At 39.6% G+C, this 16,830-nt stretch overlaps 2 protein-coding genes across 6 annotated transcripts; both read left to right on the top strand.

Annotated features, from left to right (window-relative positions):
- Positions 1 to 1,639: 1,639 nt before the first annotated feature.
- Positions 1,640 to 9,015, top strand: LOC135674595 (uncharacterized). 3 transcript variants are annotated; one of them, XM_065184586.1, is made up of 6 exons: positions 1,640 to 1,987; positions 2,068 to 2,360; positions 3,398 to 4,371; positions 4,895 to 5,167; positions 5,597 to 5,688; positions 7,774 to 9,015. In XM_065184586.1, exons 3-6 carry the CDS (start codon positions 3,424 to 3,426, stop codon positions 8,675 to 8,677), a joined length of 2,217 nt encoding a protein of 738 aa, XP_065040658.1. In that variant the 5' UTR covers positions 1,640 to 1,987; positions 2,068 to 2,360; positions 3,398 to 3,423; the 3' UTR covers positions 8,678 to 9,015. The 3 variants fall into 3 exon arrangements, with proteins under 3 accessions (XP_065040658.1, XP_065040657.1, XP_065040656.1); XM_065184585.1 differs by having other exon boundaries at positions 1,640 to 1,991; XM_065184584.1 differs by having other exon boundaries at positions 1,640 to 2,360.
- A 446-nt stretch (positions 9,016 to 9,461) lies between these two features.
- LOC135674594 (transcription factor RF2a-like) lies at positions 9,462 to 16,328 on the top strand. 3 transcript variants are annotated; one of them, XM_065184583.1, is made up of 6 exons: positions 9,462 to 9,619; positions 9,738 to 9,930; positions 10,052 to 10,848; positions 12,962 to 13,094; positions 14,605 to 14,689; positions 15,774 to 16,328. In XM_065184583.1, exons 3-6 carry the CDS (start codon positions 10,196 to 10,198, stop codon positions 16,112 to 16,114), a joined length of 1,212 nt encoding a protein of 403 aa, XP_065040655.1. In that variant the 5' UTR covers positions 9,462 to 9,619; positions 9,738 to 9,930; positions 10,052 to 10,195; the 3' UTR covers positions 16,115 to 16,328. The 3 variants fall into 3 exon arrangements, with proteins under 3 accessions (XP_065040655.1, XP_065040654.1, XP_065040653.1); XM_065184582.1 differs by having other exon boundaries at positions 9,462 to 9,930; positions 10,057 to 10,848; XM_065184581.1 differs by having other exon boundaries at positions 9,462 to 9,930.
- The last annotated feature ends 502 nt before the right edge of the window (positions 16,329 to 16,830 follow it).

Raw genomic sequence — 16,830 nt, 5'->3', positions numbered from 1 at the left:
GAGAGAGAGAAGTAGTGAGCTTTGTTCAGCAGCCTTTTACACTACTGCCTTCCAAAGGCTTTTTTCCCCTCTCTCTCTCTTGCTTGTTGTCTATTGGAACACATTATTAGGAATCACCCTTTTGGTGTATGGCTTTTTAGTGCTTTGTGCAGCTTGTGATTAACCTATTGTGTCATCTACATTTAGTAGGGAATGTTGTCTGACAAAACTCTCATTTCTTTGTTCTCAGACAATAATACATCATACCTTATCTAAACATCTGAATCTCATTATTAGGGTTTAGGGTTGAATTTTTATATTACTTGTACAAGAAAGGTATTAAATAAAATAAAATACCTCAATAAACAATAATCTTCATGGCATATGGTGCAGTGTATCTCTTGTACCAGATCTATGAAAAAAGAAAATAATGAAAACAATGTTTACCCTAACAAAAACAAAAAAGCAAAAACACATGCAAGAGAATCCAGTGAGAATAAGATGCATGCCAGTTGTGTCCAATGGGAAAGTCTAATGCATGCACATTCCAACTCACAGCAGTATAATTCTGATCATAGAGGAGATCCCGTCACTCTCTGGTACACTGACCCCTCCCGTCTCGCCCCGCACAGGTTCAGCCGCATGGGGTTCCCGTCGCAAGGTATCCTCACCGCCACCAAGCTGGCGGTCATTTCTTGCCGGCATCGGCTGCTGCCGACATGCCATGCAACCCCTCCCTCACACACTGAGCTACCATCGCATCGCATTGCATTGCATCATTAAATAATGCCACACCAATCATCATCAAATTAAAAAAAAAGAACTCACAAGAAAATGTGTCTTTTCTCTCTCTTCTCCCTTGGAATGTTTAAACTCATAAATAATAATAATAATAATAATAACAATAATAATAATAATAATAATAATGAAAAATATCTTATATGGATGTCTAATAAATCTTACGTGTCGACGCTTAATCATATTCAACACAATACTTTCTTAGCACATAATGTTTATGATATCACTGAACTATTCAGGTAGGTCTTCATGTTCGAATAATATCTGATGATTCAATGTAACTATCCACGATGAAATAATTATATATTACATTCATAAAGGGTCCCAAATCATCCATCCGAAATTTTTTTTTTGGCAAAAACTCTAAATACAAATTGTTATAAAAAAATGTCATCAAAATCTTTATCAATGATATTAGAGTCGATCATGAGTTCGAAGCATGCATCTATCTCATGCTATTTTATTTGATATTTCATCATATTTATAGAATATTTTTCTTTGGGTAAAATTTTTTATGTCAAACATAAATCAGCTTTTACATGGGAGATGTTAGAATACATAAATATGTTGTATCATTTCTTAATAATTTAAACTTTTGAGATTCATTATAATCCAATCAAATTTTTTATTAAAGAAAAAATCATATTGGATTTTGGGATAAAAATCTCAGGTAAAATAACAAAATCCATTTTGTGATTTTGGTGACTTGGCACATCAGAGAGCTACACTGATCCTTTCTCTACAACTTATTCCACAAATAATTAATCCTAAAACAAATTCAAAAAATCCTTTTGTTTTCCTTTTTCTCTTCCTTCCTCACCACCTTCTTGTTTTGTCTCTGTTATGTCATTGGCATGAGTGAGAAGAGAAGGCTCCCAAGCTGATATCTCAACCAATGTGATGGAGTGACACTTCATCCACCTCTCATTCCACAAATAATTATCTTAAATAAAATTCAGAAAAAAATCCAATATTTCTTCTTCTTCTTCTTCTTCTTCTTCTTCTCTCTCTCTCTCTGTCATCTTTTAACTTGTAATTAATGTGCAAGCAGCTTTTCCTTGGAATGGGAGAGCACAAGGAATCAGTTCCAGAAAACCTTTGAGTTGTGTCAGCCTTCTGTTACTGCTCTGCCCATCAATCACTGCTCCCCATATACAGAAACAGAGACAGAGAGAAAGAGAGAGAGAGGGGCCAATTAACTCCCTTCAAGGCAGGTTGGGTTGTGTGTCCGAGGCACTGCTTGACCCCTGTTGTTCTCGCTTCCTCATTCGGGCATGTGATCGATTGCAGATTAGCTTCATCGCAGTACGAGAGCGCAGTGATCCACCCCAAAAGATCCTTCCTTTGGTCGTATCACGCCACGGGGAATAAGATCGATTTATGCTCATCTTCCCCCTTTGAGCCACTGTGTCCCACGGGATTCGTGTTGTGAATCTTTAGGTTCTTTTCCACCCATCAAGCTCCGGGACAGCAGGTTGATCGGTTCCTCCACGAGAAGATTGCGGAAAGGAATCGCCTTCTTTGGTCCGTCTCCGGCTCCTCGGCTCCCGTCGTGCGAGCTTTCCTCCCGAGTTCGTACAAAGGTTGGTTTTTGTTGGGGGGCGGCGGCCTTTTTTCTCCTCGGATTGGTGAAATGAAAGAAAAGAGTTTCTTTTTCTTTGTTGATTGATTGCATGGGTTTTCGTCCTTGAGATCTGCAAAGTCCGTTTCTTTCTTTCTCCTTTGTTGTTGGATTTGGGATAAAAGATGTCGAACTTGTTGAAAGATTGCATCTTTTCCTTGAGCAAGAACTTACAACTGAGTTGTTGATCCAATGGAAATGGTTTCTGATTCCAGATTGGGTGTTTTCTTTTTGGATCTCAAGAGCCAGCTTGTGCTGTTTCATCTAAATTGATTTCTTCTTTTTCTTTCACCATCGCCTCTGTTTGATGTCTTCTTTCCCTTCGTTGTATTGGCTCTTTCCAGTGCGTGAACGAGTATGCTTTGCGGGCGCTTCTCTTCACCTTGCTACTGAAGTCTCTGGTGTTCAATGCCTCAACTCCCCGCATATTGCTCTCTTTAGACTGTAGCTATCTGCTTTCACTGGAAGCCTGCATTATTCAGTTCATGGATTGGAATGTCTCGATTTACTTTCTGATTAATGGCATGATGAAAGTTGTGATCTCTGAAGTTTTGTGTCTGCAAAACAAAGGGTGTTTGCTCACTCTCTTTTCCATAGAAACAGTAATACTTACTGATAACCTAATTATGTAACTGCAAGATGTGTTCTTTCCATAGTGTGAAATGCCACTTTCAACATTTCAATCTTTGGTGATCTGCATTCCAAATTAGGTTCATTGAGTCTTTCTTGTACATCAGTGCTTGTTGTGACTAATGAGTTCTCCCCAATGTCTTCTGCTTCTCTCCATTTCTCTCTTGCAAGTTTCATTTCTCTCCACCCAAACAGGTCAGAAATCCCTACATACTGATAAAGACTGGTAACAAGTCATGAGTTCCATCACTTTCATAACTCAGATCCAGAATATTCAGAATAGCATCCCACGTTAAGGCCAAAAGACTAGTTAATACAATGTGCATTTTTTCTATAAGCAAAATTTGAAATTTCTCTACTTTCTTGCAGAGTAATGTGCTTTTGGATTGCGGCAAATGGCTTCACTGGTCCCAGGTGTGCTCATCAAGCTCCTCCAGCACATGAATACTGATGTTAAGGTTGCGGGAGAGCATCGGTCATCCCTCCTCCAGGTTGCGAGTATTGTTCCTGCCCTTGCTGGAAGTGATCTCTTCACCAACAAAGGCTTTTATCTTAAGGTCTCTGATTCTTCCCATGCAACATATGTTTACCTGTCCGATGAGCACAATGACCTCATCTTGAGTGATAAGATACAGCTAGGCCAATTCATTCATGTAGATCGCCTCGAGGCAGGCTCTCCTGTGCCGATTCTTAAGGGTGTGAGGCCACTTCCTGGTCGTCATCAATGTGTTGGGAATCCTGAGGATCTCGTCGCCACCAGTTCTCTTAATTTCCTTAATGCTGAGAAACCGAAGCCATCCAATGACTCAAAGTATAACAGTAGCACATCTTCTGAAAGCGAAAAGAGCAAATTGGGGATTTCCAAGTCAAACATTAAAGCCCAGGAGGTGGAAAAGAAAAAGTCTTCACTTACCAAGTCAAGCTCTGTACTCTCAAAACAACTGGTCAAAGGCAAATCGGAGAAGAAATTTGCAGTCACTGCAAGGTCAAAATCAATGATCTCAAGAACAATACCTTCATCTCCAACAAGTGTCTATTCTTTGCCTGGATCATTTGAGAAGTTCTCCAATGAAGTCAAGAAGCACGCACGAGCCAAAGGTCTAGAGAAGCCAGCAACTTCAAGAATGGGTCTGTTGGAGAAGGCAGCTTCTGTCTTGAAAGTGACCACTGCTGGTAGGAAGTCTTCTACGGGGAACTTCTTGGGAAATTTGGTGCCGAGCATTGAGTTAGGACCCAAAGCTTTGAGAAAGAGCTGGGAGGGGCATATGGAATCCAAGGGCAGAGATAGTTCTACCTTAAAAGCAGCCAAACTTGAGAGAAGATCTGAATCTAGGAGCACTTCTGTGAGTTTATTTTCTGAATTGATCATAATTCATATCTCTATATATTTTTGTCAGTTGTTATTGATCTCCAGTATATTGTGGGTTTACTAAAGCCTGTTGCCATATCTGTTTTCTTGCATCTTTTATAGTAGAAATAAACATGTAAAGCTACTTTTATGAGGAAAAGATTCTGATGTTTTGATTATCATAATCTCTCTGCTTACGTAGAAGTCCCACCGGTGGAAACTTTGTCTATTAATTAACTGGTATCATCTGCATCTCCATAGAACATAAGTGGATTTCTCGTGTGTAACTTTTGGGTTGCACAGTAAAATGATGAAGGCAATCTTGCAGATATTATTTTAGATAAGAATGGCAATCGATGTTTATAGAGTTCCAAGATATGATCACCAATCTGTGCACCATTACATCACCCAAAACATAAGAGCCGATGGAAGTTAGTTGTACTTATTTTCTGGATATTTGTAGTGGATAGTATTTTCCTTGGGTCCCTTGCATTTGTTTATTGTTTTCTAACTTGCAGGCTCCTCGACAAAAGTCATCAACAAATGAGAAACTGTTACCTAAGGATGACAGCAAGATTCAAACTCCTGTGAAGAAAGGCATTGTTAGTGCTGCTGCAGAAGATTCTGATAAAACAGTTAAACATCGGCCTCCTGTCTTAAGGAAATCTTCAGAGACCACTAATGGTCTAAATCTTGTAAACTTAGTCAAAGTTGTTCCTTCTAACAGAAAATGGACAGATGGTAGTGTTTCTTGGCAAACTCTTCCATCATCTTTGGCAAAACTAGGAAAGGTATGTTTCGTGCTAATATTATTTGATATGACAAACTTAGTTGCTTCTATTATTACTCGATCTGACAAAATTAGATTCCTTATATTAGTGGTTGTTACATGTTCCCAAATTTGTATGTCTTCTTTAAAAGCCCTTTTCTGTCTTTATTGATGTATAAAACAAGTTATCAGCTATATTGTTGGCTGTTTCAAACTGAACTTATTACTTTATATTTTGGAAAGGGCTATTCTAGCCATAAACAAAAATTGTCCATCTTATGTGAAGTTATGATCAGGCTTTCACATATGTTACCCACCCGAGTGTCACTTAGGCACTGCTTATGTGCCAGGAGGCCAACTTATCAACCATCCCCTCTGGACAACCATGTCCAGATAATTTTAGGAATAAAAGAATCTCAGTTAGGGCTTACAAATAATTTGTAATTTTTAGGAGCTTTTGAAGTATAGGGACGCAGCACAACTGGCTGCTATTGAGGCTATTCAAGAAGCCGGTGCTGCAGAGAGCTTGATTCGGTGCCTGAGGTAATTACCCTCAAATGCTGTTGTGATTTTTATTATACAGACTATATTTTGGCCATCAAGATCTCTGTTTATCATAAAGATATTTTGTTATATGTTATGTAGAGTTGCTGCTTGTATATTCTTTTTTTCATTATGATATAGTTTTGTATTTAGAAAATATGCTTTATATTTTTATCTTAAATTGTGGCATATGTGCATTTAACATGAATTTGTGACGGAATGCTTCCCATTGTATTTTAGAATAATTATTGATGAATTTCTCACATGATAATATTGTTTTGATGAACTGTACCATGACAAGTTTCTTGATCATCGGGAGATTAAAATATTAACTGCTTCATAAGCTTTTCCATGAAAACTATTCGAGCAAATGTTACAGTAACAAGTCATTAACTGCTTTTTGTTAACATTGTACGGTTTCTTTTAGTTTCATTTACTATCAGGTTTGCTGATCAACCATCTTGAAATGGTAATTTCACTCATTACATTTACGGTCAATTGTGAGGTTCTTTGGGTTTTCTTAGTTTCAGATTGACATTAGCTTATTGGTGATCATATTTGTTAGATCTGTATGTATAATCTTCACGTGAAGATTTAGAAGCTACTCTGTAAAATTCTCTGTTTTTTTCTCTCTCCTGTTATCAGTGCTATGCTTAACACTGATTCAAGTCTGACATCGTTAGGACTGAAAAGCTATGATTTGTGTCTAAATGCAAATAAATGTGCAAGATTGCTAAATTGTGTTAGCGTGAAAGGATATTGAACACTTAGTAGGCTGAAGTTTTCCCTTTTTCATCATTTATATTATCATCGGTAGGGAAACTTCCTAGGCATCGTGCCGTTGGTTTCTGTGGCTTTAGCTTTATATACATCGTGGGAAAGAGTGACAGGTTTTATAGTAAGATTTCCCTTGAACATGTTATGAGAACAGATATAGCGATGTCAATGGAGGTCTGCTTTGACAATGAAATCATGTTGACGCCCGAGTGAAACCTGCTAGGCTCTGGCAGAATCCCAATCTTGATTACTCTCATTCTTAGATACTGAAGAATAAGTACAACCTAAAAGTTTGTGCACTTCCATGAATTTGAGAAGGGGACCTTGAGATGATTTCACAAACAATTTGTCATAACCATTATGAGAGAGCAAATCATTCTTCTTAGGATTTTAAATAAAAGAAAAAAAAAAGAAGAAGCTTTGAGTGCAAAGATAGTGTCCAACATTCTAAACTTGTCACTAAGGAACTATTGTTCATAGAGTTTCATATTAGCAGTTAGTTTACTCTCCTGCAGTAAATCGGTAGATAATCATATACCTACTGGTTTGGAAGATTGTGCATTATACATAAATATATATGCAGCAAACAATTCTATGGAGGTGTATACTAAGCATCATTTCTCAAAGTTATCAAGATTCCCTAGACCTTGGCCAAGGATGCCTCCTCAGGCATACCAAATGGCCTTTTGGCATTCTAGATCTGCTCTAAGTTGAGCCCCAGCTGTGTAGGTGATCTCATTTACTGATCTTGGAGAAACCAGCTGTTGCATGGTGACTTGGAGGTCTTTCTAGTCCTGTTTGAGTTTAAGGAATCCATTCTATCAGAAACTTGGGACTGGATTTTTAGACAACTCATATCTTTGGTTTCAGTTTTGATCTTTAATTATAATTCAATTGTTCTCATAATTTTTCTGCCGATATCCTTCTGTATGTAAACTATATGTACCAGCTGAAGAACTAAATGCATCGTCAGTAAGGCAAGCGAGATGGTTCAGAAGATAGAGAAAGCAAGTAAGATTATATTAGAATGACAAGTGTAGATAGATATACTTCATCCCAAAAGCTCCATAGAAACAACTGACTTCTTGTTCTTGTAATGTAAATCTATGCATTGTGGATATGTAGTTTCTTCTTCTGTGTCAGACAAGTAGTTGCTGATCGTAAGATTTGCCATAGATTGATGTGCTTGTCATCTTCCAACTGCTGTTTCTTCTCTCTCTCCTCCCCTCGGGGTGCAGGAGATGATCTTTGTAGTGTGCTGCCATCAACATACTCCATTGATTGCTTGTTTCTTTGTTCCACTCACAGTATGTATGCGGAGCTGAGTGCCACTGCTAAGGAAGACAACCCGCAGCCGGCCGTCGAGCAGTTCCTTGCCTTCCACTCCTCCCTTTCCCGTGCTGCCATGGTCACCGACTCCCTCTCCAAGACTATGTCCCAAACTCCGGCAGTAGCCTCACCGGACGCACCCCCAGGCGTTGACGCCATCCCGGAAGATGCCCTCAAAGTCTCCACCGGCAACCGCCGCCGTGCTGCCTCCTGGGTCAGCGCCGCCCTCGCCACCGACCTCTCCCACTTCTCCCTCTACAACCATAAGTCCTCCACCGCATCCTCGGCCTCTCCGGCGGTGGTCGTCCTCGAGGGTCCATCTAAGACCGCAGCTGCAGCAGCGTCTCCCGCGAAGGCCTCCCCTCAGTCTAAACCCAGGCCGTCCCCGGCATTGGCGTCAGCGACCAAGGGGAAGGCGCGGGGGACTGCGCCACCGCCGCCGCCGCCGCTGGAGTGGGAGCGCGGGGCAGGGCTGGAGGAGGGGGCGGAGCTGGCACGGGCGCTGAGGGAGGATGCGCGGGCATGGTTCCTGGAGTTCGTGGAGCGGTTCCTAGATGCCGACGCGGCCGCGCCGGTGCCGTCTGACCGGGAGCAGGTGGCCGCAATGCTGTCGCAGCTAAAGAAGGTGAACGATTGGCTAGAGGCGATCGGCAGCCAGCGGAGGGAAGGGGAGACCGTGCCGGAGGCGGAAGCGGGGGAAACAGAGGGCGGCGAGGGTCCCAGCAGCGGCGTGCCGGTGGAGACCATCCAGCGGCTGCGGAAGAAGATCTACGAGTACCTCCTCACCCACGTCGAGTCTGCCGCCGTCGCTCTCGGCGGCGGCGTCCACGCCGCGGCGCCGCATCCGCCGGCGGCGCCCGGAGGCCGGCCGGGTCGGAAGTGATGACAGATCTTGGACTGCACGAATCACGAAGCCGGCGAGGACCAGAACCTATTCTTTCTGTGGAATTCAACTCATTGGATCACGTGTCGGGATCCTATCGTATGGAAATGCTGTTCTGTGATCCAAGTTATTGGAGTGGATCATGCTAAGGGTGTATATAGAGTCATTCTTTGGTCTTTGAGTGATAGCCATCACTATTTAATTTAATTTCTCATGGGAAGCAGAATTAAATGGTTTGTAACTCTTTTTTTTCCTTGTTTTTGATGAACTAATTTATACTTATTAATTGTACTTATTGGTGATGAGAATTTGGAGGAGGTTTATTACCATTGCACTCATACACTTTGGTATTTGCAATTGATTAATGTTAGTTCAACATATATGTGTATATATATCTTGAATTTGATGATTAATCTTTGTTTGGTTGTGAGTTGAGTTATGTTTAATATTATTTTTATATTAATAAAATATTTTAAAATATTAAAAAAAACTAAAATATTATAGGGTCATATATATATAAATATATTTATATTTAAACATGAATTCTATAAAAAAGAAGTTGACGTATATTAATATTTATAATGGCAAAACGTTATTTGGAAAATTTGCAAGGAGGGATATGTAAAAGCACAAAGAAAATATAGTTTATTGGATTTGGCCTCACACGTCATCGCTCATGATCTCACGAGATCCATCGGATCCTTCATTCGGATGTTCACCACGAATCTCATAGCAGATATCCTATAAACATGCTCATTCGTCGAACACCCCTGTGGCCATGAGAAGCGCTCGACAATTTGGAGGATGCTTTGCTCGCTCGCGGAGTTCTTCTTTCCATCGAGCCTTCAATCTATATATCTATTCCCCTCATCGGAGGAACCGCAAGCGAAGCTTCTCCCGATCTGTTCATCAATTCCTTGCGAAGAGGAAACCACGGCGAAGGTTTTGATCTGTTCCATGAGAAAAATAAGTGATCTTTGCGTCCGTTCGTTCATTCCTTCCTATCTCCTCTCTTCTCCCAATCCATAAATTGTTCCCGCGCCTTCCATCACCGATCCAGATTCGCGGTTGCGTTGGAGATTTGTGCCTGTTCTTGTTGCATTGGATCGTTCTTTTGGTATCAGCTTGAAAGCCGCCACCTTTTGTGCCATCTAGACTCCCCAGATCTGCGACCCATCCCCACGGCTCGTCTTCGCGGAAAAGATCGCACTTTTGATTCGATCTCTTCTTCTTTTTTTCCTCGTACATTATTGGTGGGTTTCTAGATCACAATAAGTCTTCTTCTTTCGCTGAAAATTGCAAATTTTTTATTTGTTTTTATGCTAATCTTTGATTTCTTTTATTGGCTTTGGCCTTCTTGTTTTCTTTGTATAGATCAGATTTTTGGACGAGTCCGCAAATTAGGAAGGACATTTCTTTGATTTCGAAGAGCCACAGATCTTTGATCGCCGGGGTTGTGTTTCTAAGTTGGTTCTCGAGATTTGCATTGGTTTCTTGAAGAAAGGCGGTACCTTTGCTATGGACAAGTCGCCAGTTCCTGATGGAGGCGGAGACGGAGGCAATGGTGTCGGTTTACCGCCCCATTCATCCAGATACCCCGCCTCTGGCTCGCCCACGGCCTCTTCTTCTTCTCAGCCACCTTCGGATTCTGATCATTTCGGTCACCCGGCACCGTCTGAGGGCAGGCTGTTCAGCCACGATGTCAGCCGGATGCCTGATTTCCCTCCAAGAAATCCCGGCCATCGTCGAGCCCACTCGGAGATCCTTAGCCTTCCGGACGATATTAGCTTCGACAGCGACCTCGGTGTCGTGGGGTCCCACGATGGGCCGTCATTGTCCGATGAGGCCGAGGAGGACCTCGTCTCCATGTACATGGATGGTGAAAAGTTCGGGTCTGTTGCTGCCACTGCTGGTCTGTCCAACGGTGAGTCTTCACGGTCTGCATTGTCTCCTGTTCAGGCTCCTCCTCAGGGTGAGATTGTGGCCTCGGGTTCTAGTGAAAAGCTCAGGATAAGGCATCAGCATAGCCAATCTCTGGATGGCTCTACTGCAATCAAATCAGAGCTACTGATGTCTGGTGGCGAAGGGCCATCAACTGCGGAGGCGAAGAAGGCTATGTCAGCTGCAAAACTCGCCGAACTGGCTCTTGTTGATCCAAAGCGCGCAAAGAGGTTTGCTTACCAAATGAAGTCAATTTTTCCTTCATATCATTTATGAGACTATGTCCCATGTTACTTGTTAGTTTGGAGGTTTAGGTTGAGATTGAAACCAAATGCACGTAGAACATTTTACTAAGCTATGCACTTTTACCTCTTTTGATGCCAGAGATTTGCTATCTTACATCCGGACACTTATCTATTTCTTGCTATTTGGCTACCGCTTATCCCTAAGTATATAAGGGAACATAAATAAATTTATGGTGCTAGAAAAAGATACCTTTCAATTTGATTAATATATGTGCTTGAATCAAGAACCATCCAAGTCCCTGTGAGCTTTAGTTTTAGCTAGTTTGCATTCTCTTCTTTCATGTATGTGTAGCCAATATAACTTTCATATGCAGGATTATAACTTCAAATTGCACTTGCATAATATAGCCTTGCTTACCATATTTAGTACCCACAAATACAGAATTCTTAAATCTACATAACTAGTAGTTTGTGATGACCCTCAGACAATGCACATGACTTGAAAATTATTGCTATCAGCTTGAATCTGATTCTGACACCAACTTAAATCACTTGCGATAGTTTTGGATGGACTTTTGGTGTTGTTTGATCATCATCTACTATGAACATCTTGTTGGTTGTGACATATTGTCAAGTTATGTAGCAAAAGGACATATCTTATCTCTTTCATGCTTATTATAACTAGTTATGTCCAACTTAAATTTTAGATAACAATGCGAAAGAGCCAAGTGTTGTTCATCTTTAGTGCATGAACCCCATATCAACATCTTCAAGTTGCATCTACTCCTGATGAGCTCATCAACAACTTCTCTTGGTATCTATCCATTGGTCGTAATGGTTAAATTGTTCAGTGTTACTTATTGATACAAAGATCAGTCACCATATGCTAAATCTGATTCCTTCTGATTTATGAAGCACGTAGATAACACACACCAAAAACTTTGGATCTCTGTCATCTGTTTCATTTTGATGAATTATTATCCATCATACGATGCTTGTATTGTTCTACAGTTATGATTTTTGCAATTATTCTCTGTTTGATATCTTTTGTGGATATTTTGATTTGCGAATGATAGAACTTCAGTGGCCAAATTCACCATGGCTGTGAAATCCTTAATGTAGTTGTGGCTTGTTCCTTCTTCTAGATAGCTGTTGTAGTTTCTGCAGAATTTGTTTAACTAGTTCCATAATAATTGCAGTACCTTTTGACTTTGTTCAAGTAGTTTGCAATAAAGCATGGATTAGGTACGTGGTGTTGAAATATTTGTCATGTTTGATGAAGTTGTATGCTCAGTTACTGAACATTTCCACTCAGGTTAACTGCACCAGCTCTTGGACTTAATTTTGTGCAGTGAGTTCCTTACTTGCATGCAGTGCTATGCTTCATGGCGATAGATGCTACACTAAAGTTAGTCAAATGGATTGGTGTGGAACTCCACATTTCAGATTTCTTAAAGGACTCGCAATCCCACTCACTTTTTTCAATTGAAGTGCTTTTTTTTATCAATGATCATGCTAATCCCCCCTTTTAACTTCATTACTTAAATTATCAAAGGAAATATTCAAATATTCTTTTCTTATTATCTTCAAATTGGAACCTTCCTTTTGTCCTTATCATGCTTATTTACTTGCCTTCCAGCCATTGGATCTATGTTCTTCATGGGAACCTAGTGCACAAACTAGCGCACTTGGTTATTACATTTCTTGAAGTCAGTATTCATGGGAATCTAGGTTATTACACTTCCTGAAGTCAGTATTAATGGGAACTTAGTGCACAAACTGCCCTTTTCTATGTTCTTGATATCGTTGTTATTCTATGCCTAGTAACAACCTACAATCTGAGCGAAGAAACATACATCATCTAATCACAATGTCTCATGTGTTAGAACCAACATGAGAACCATTCCAATGGACAGTGTTGTATCTTATTCAGATTAGGTGTCCATGCACAAACATGCTTTCTATGCAACATAGTTGACTTTTATATTTATAAACTGACTTTTCCTGCAATAAGAAAGCCACTAATTGCTGAAGCATTCACCCTTAGACACCTCAAGCAGGGCTTTCTTTCTTGATTAATCTTGGCTTTCTTTTATAGGATTTTGGCAAACAGGCAATCGGCTGCAAGATCAAAAGAGAGGAAGATGCGATATATCGCAGAGCTCGAGCGACAGGTGCATACTTTCCAAACTGAAGCAACAACATTGTCTGCTCAATTGACAATGCTGCAGGTATTCATTTGCAAATTTCATTATTCGACAGATGTTTATGACTAACACTGGCAGAAGATATTTAGCCATAACAGTTAGGTCATCCACTTATAGTACACTGGAGATTGGCCATAGTGGGTCAATGGGATTCCTCATATATTTGATGAGCTACAAATAGAATTGTGTTAAATGACAAAGTTTGGCAATAAGATTGCTCCTTTCCTTACTAGGGTTTGAGGTATAAATGGTCTATCTGCATGCAGAGTTTAGGATGCATACATTGACCATCCCTACATTCAACATTGACAAAATCCTCATGCTGAGCCAACCAGTTTTTGTAAAAAGGAAAAGGTCATGCTCATTTATGGCTTGATACAGACTTACCTGATTAAAGCATGGGTGGCCTAACTTGGGCCTTGTACCTACCACCAACCAAGGGAGCATAACAGATAAGTCATAAATTGGTACCAAATAATATATACTTAATATTCTGCATTAGGAGTGAATAAAACATCTAGCATGAACATCGATCTCTTCCCTCTCTACTTTCTTGCTTTCCTTAGTTTTCTGGTAGCATGGATCAGGTGAATAATGAGGCACAAGTAGTCCTCAGTGTAGCTATTCTTGTGGCCTGATGTTCCTCCTCTGTTGGCTTCCTTTTTCTCTCAAGCTACTTAAATCTGTGCTGGAGATAATCAGATCTGGCTGGACATAGAGATTGTCGAATCTGGCCAGATTTGAGGCCTAAGTTTTGGCTGATTTCAGTGAATTCCCAATTCCTTTTGATAAATTCAGACTGATTTCAATTGTTTCCACTGTAGATTTGAGGACTAATATGAGAAACTAAGACATGTCAACTTGATGGGGGTCAATCATTTCAAGCTTAAAATTTGATGTCCAACTGTACATCCAACTAAATTGTTGGATATGGAATAGATTATAGATCTTGTAACCTCTTATCAGATTGGATTCATTTCTAGATCCTCTAAGCACTTAGTGGATTTGGATGTGCAGATTTTCTCCAATTTCATCCCAATAGTGGTCCTACCTATGGAGGCCAAAATTATGGCACCTAGGCCAGAATTTTGGTACATAGCTATATGGTTGTACTTGCATTTATGCATTTTAACAAGTTAGTGTTAGGCAGCCTCATCTCCATCTATTGAGTATTTGTGGATTTTCTGAGAGGTTGGAGAATGAATAATTCCTGTAATCTAGGGGATATATCACCATTAGTAGAACACATTTGTCCCGTTGATATAGATCTTATTGTCCAATCCTTTTTTATGATTGCCTAGAAAAGGTAGCTTGATTTGATTACCAAGTTAATTTCCACATGGATAACAAGAAAAATAGCTGAATTTAATAATGAAGTTATACTTCAAATGAATATGAAATTTGTGTCTTTGACCAAGTGTGGCTTAGTATATAATCTTCCAGGTTTCAATATTCTTTGCTAGTTGACATTTGAACCTCATAAGTTCTGTGAAACATGCAAAACATTCAGCAAACATGTCTTTGCCACTGACAGAGAGATAACAATGGCCTGACTGCTGAAAATAGTGAGCTGAAACTGCGATTGCAGACGATGGAGCAGCAGGTTCACTTGCAAGATGGTAAGGTTCTCATCTCATATGAGGCCTTTTCTGTTACTATTGTAATTTAAATTCTTCAATTTAATTTTGATTTTATCATACTTGCATCCATTTTTTAAGAAGGGAAGTTAAGGTATTATCATTCATCTAATAGTCATTCACCTATTTCATCATCCAAGAATGAATTTAACATGCCTATGGCCTGATAGTATTTGTTTTCATTTACTTGCATTTTCTAGAATTCAAGGCACCAATTGTAACTGTATTTTTGACAAGACTGACTGACATTTATCATTTTTCACAAATCTGGCAATGCGATTTGATGCTATTACATTGAATCTCCTAGATTGGTGGTGGTTTCTTTGAATATCATTGTTCTATCCATATTAGCATGTAGATTGATATCTCCTTTTTTGCATCCAAGTAATAGTGTTCCAATCGAAAGGGCAAAGTTATCAAAAAGAAAAAAAAAATCCTCTTTTTATACTTTTACTGCAAAGTACACTATTTTGGGAATTTTAGCACCGAGTTTTCCTCAAGACTATGAAATTCCAACGATGGCTCTGTTACGATAGCTGATACACTTCTTCGGTAGATTCCTGTTGTTCATATTTAGTCTCCTTTTCTGAAGTTGTTTCTACATTGTTTTCTTCCGTACTTTCTCTCTAGTCTTACGTTTTCTTAGGTTTTTTTTATTTTCTTAGTGACAATAGGCATTCACATTCTGCCTCGATTGTTTTTTTCCTCACTTTCTCCCAATTCTTATGTCTTTTAGGTTACCTTTAGTTTCTTAGTGACAATAGACATTGACATTCTGCCTAAATAATAGACACAAGTGATAAATAAAAGAATACTAAAAATTTGAGTCGAGAATTTTTAAAGGTATCTATTAGATTTGTTTATGTACCATCAAATTGGGGGACATTTTAAGGATTTCAAGAGATAGGGATACTCTACAGTAAAAACCCTAAAATGAAACCCTTCGTGGTGGTAGCTTTCATTTTCCGTAAATCATCCCAATCAAACTGCTTCAACCATTGATTTCCCCTTGTACTGTTCAACAATTAAAAATATGCACTTTGAAAACTCTTTTTAATTGGTGTAGCACTGAATGAGGCACTGAGAGAAGAGGTTCAGCACCTGAAGTTGGCCACAGGTCAGATGTTGCCGAATGGTGGACCGATGATGAATCTTGTTTCATCTCCACTCGGAGCAAACCATCAATTTTACCACCACAATCAAGCGATGCAGTCCCTCCTGGCGGCACACCAACTTCAGCGGCTCCACATCCAAGCTCAACATCCGCAACAGCTACCGTCACATCAGAATCAACAGCAACGGCAGCTGCAGCAACATCCAGCTCAGCTGCTACAGCAGCAGCAGCAGCAGCTGCTGCTGCCTCATCTCCCTGGCAGTGATAGCAGCAGCAACCATCTGCAAACCTGAGAATGAATGGACAGTCCATTTTCCAGTCAATTAGAGATACCGAAATCTTGATCTTGTTACTTATAGAGTTGAAATCTTGGGCTACCGAAATCTTGAGCTACAATGAACATAGTTACCTATTGTAGTCAGTTCTCTGGATTGGAATGCAAGCTATGTAGTGTGGCTCTCATCAATTGTTCTTCGGAATCTGAATGAAGAGTGGTGCTTTGGTCTATTTTACTGAGCTACATTGCATGGATGTGCAGCTCCTTGTTGAATGAGATCACTGACTTGCAGTTTGCTCTCTTGCATGGCCTTGATGATAAATATGCAACATTTCTGCATATTTATGGTTAAATAAAGAACCAAATGTGTCGACATTAACTTGTTGAGTCTGAATCACTGATATAAAAAATAGTTTTATATTTTTTGAAATATTCTTACACTTCTAATGAGAGATTAAACCAGAAATGTTGAGATCAGGTCATCTCAATTCTTGTCATCTGAAGTGAATCTACCAAAGTAGAAGTAAGAGATGTAAACCATTTCTTACTATTTTTCAACTCCTCTCATGTAATCTTAAAATATTGTTTCCCATATTAAAATATCATTATCTACTTCCTAACCATGCATGCATTAATAAGGAATATATTTTGGTAATTAATACATATTTCCAATCTTGAAAACCTAATAAGGAACAATTTAATAATTGTAAATTAAAAATAAAAATTAAATTA

This window comes from Musa acuminata, chromosome BXJ1-5 (assembly GCF_036884655.1).
Source record: "Musa acuminata AAA Group cultivar baxijiao chromosome BXJ1-5, Cavendish_Baxijiao_AAA, whole genome shotgun sequence".
Taxonomy (NCBI): domain Eukaryota; kingdom Viridiplantae; phylum Streptophyta; class Magnoliopsida; order Zingiberales; family Musaceae; genus Musa; species Musa acuminata.
This window is presented reverse-complemented; position numbering and strand designations above follow the sequence as displayed.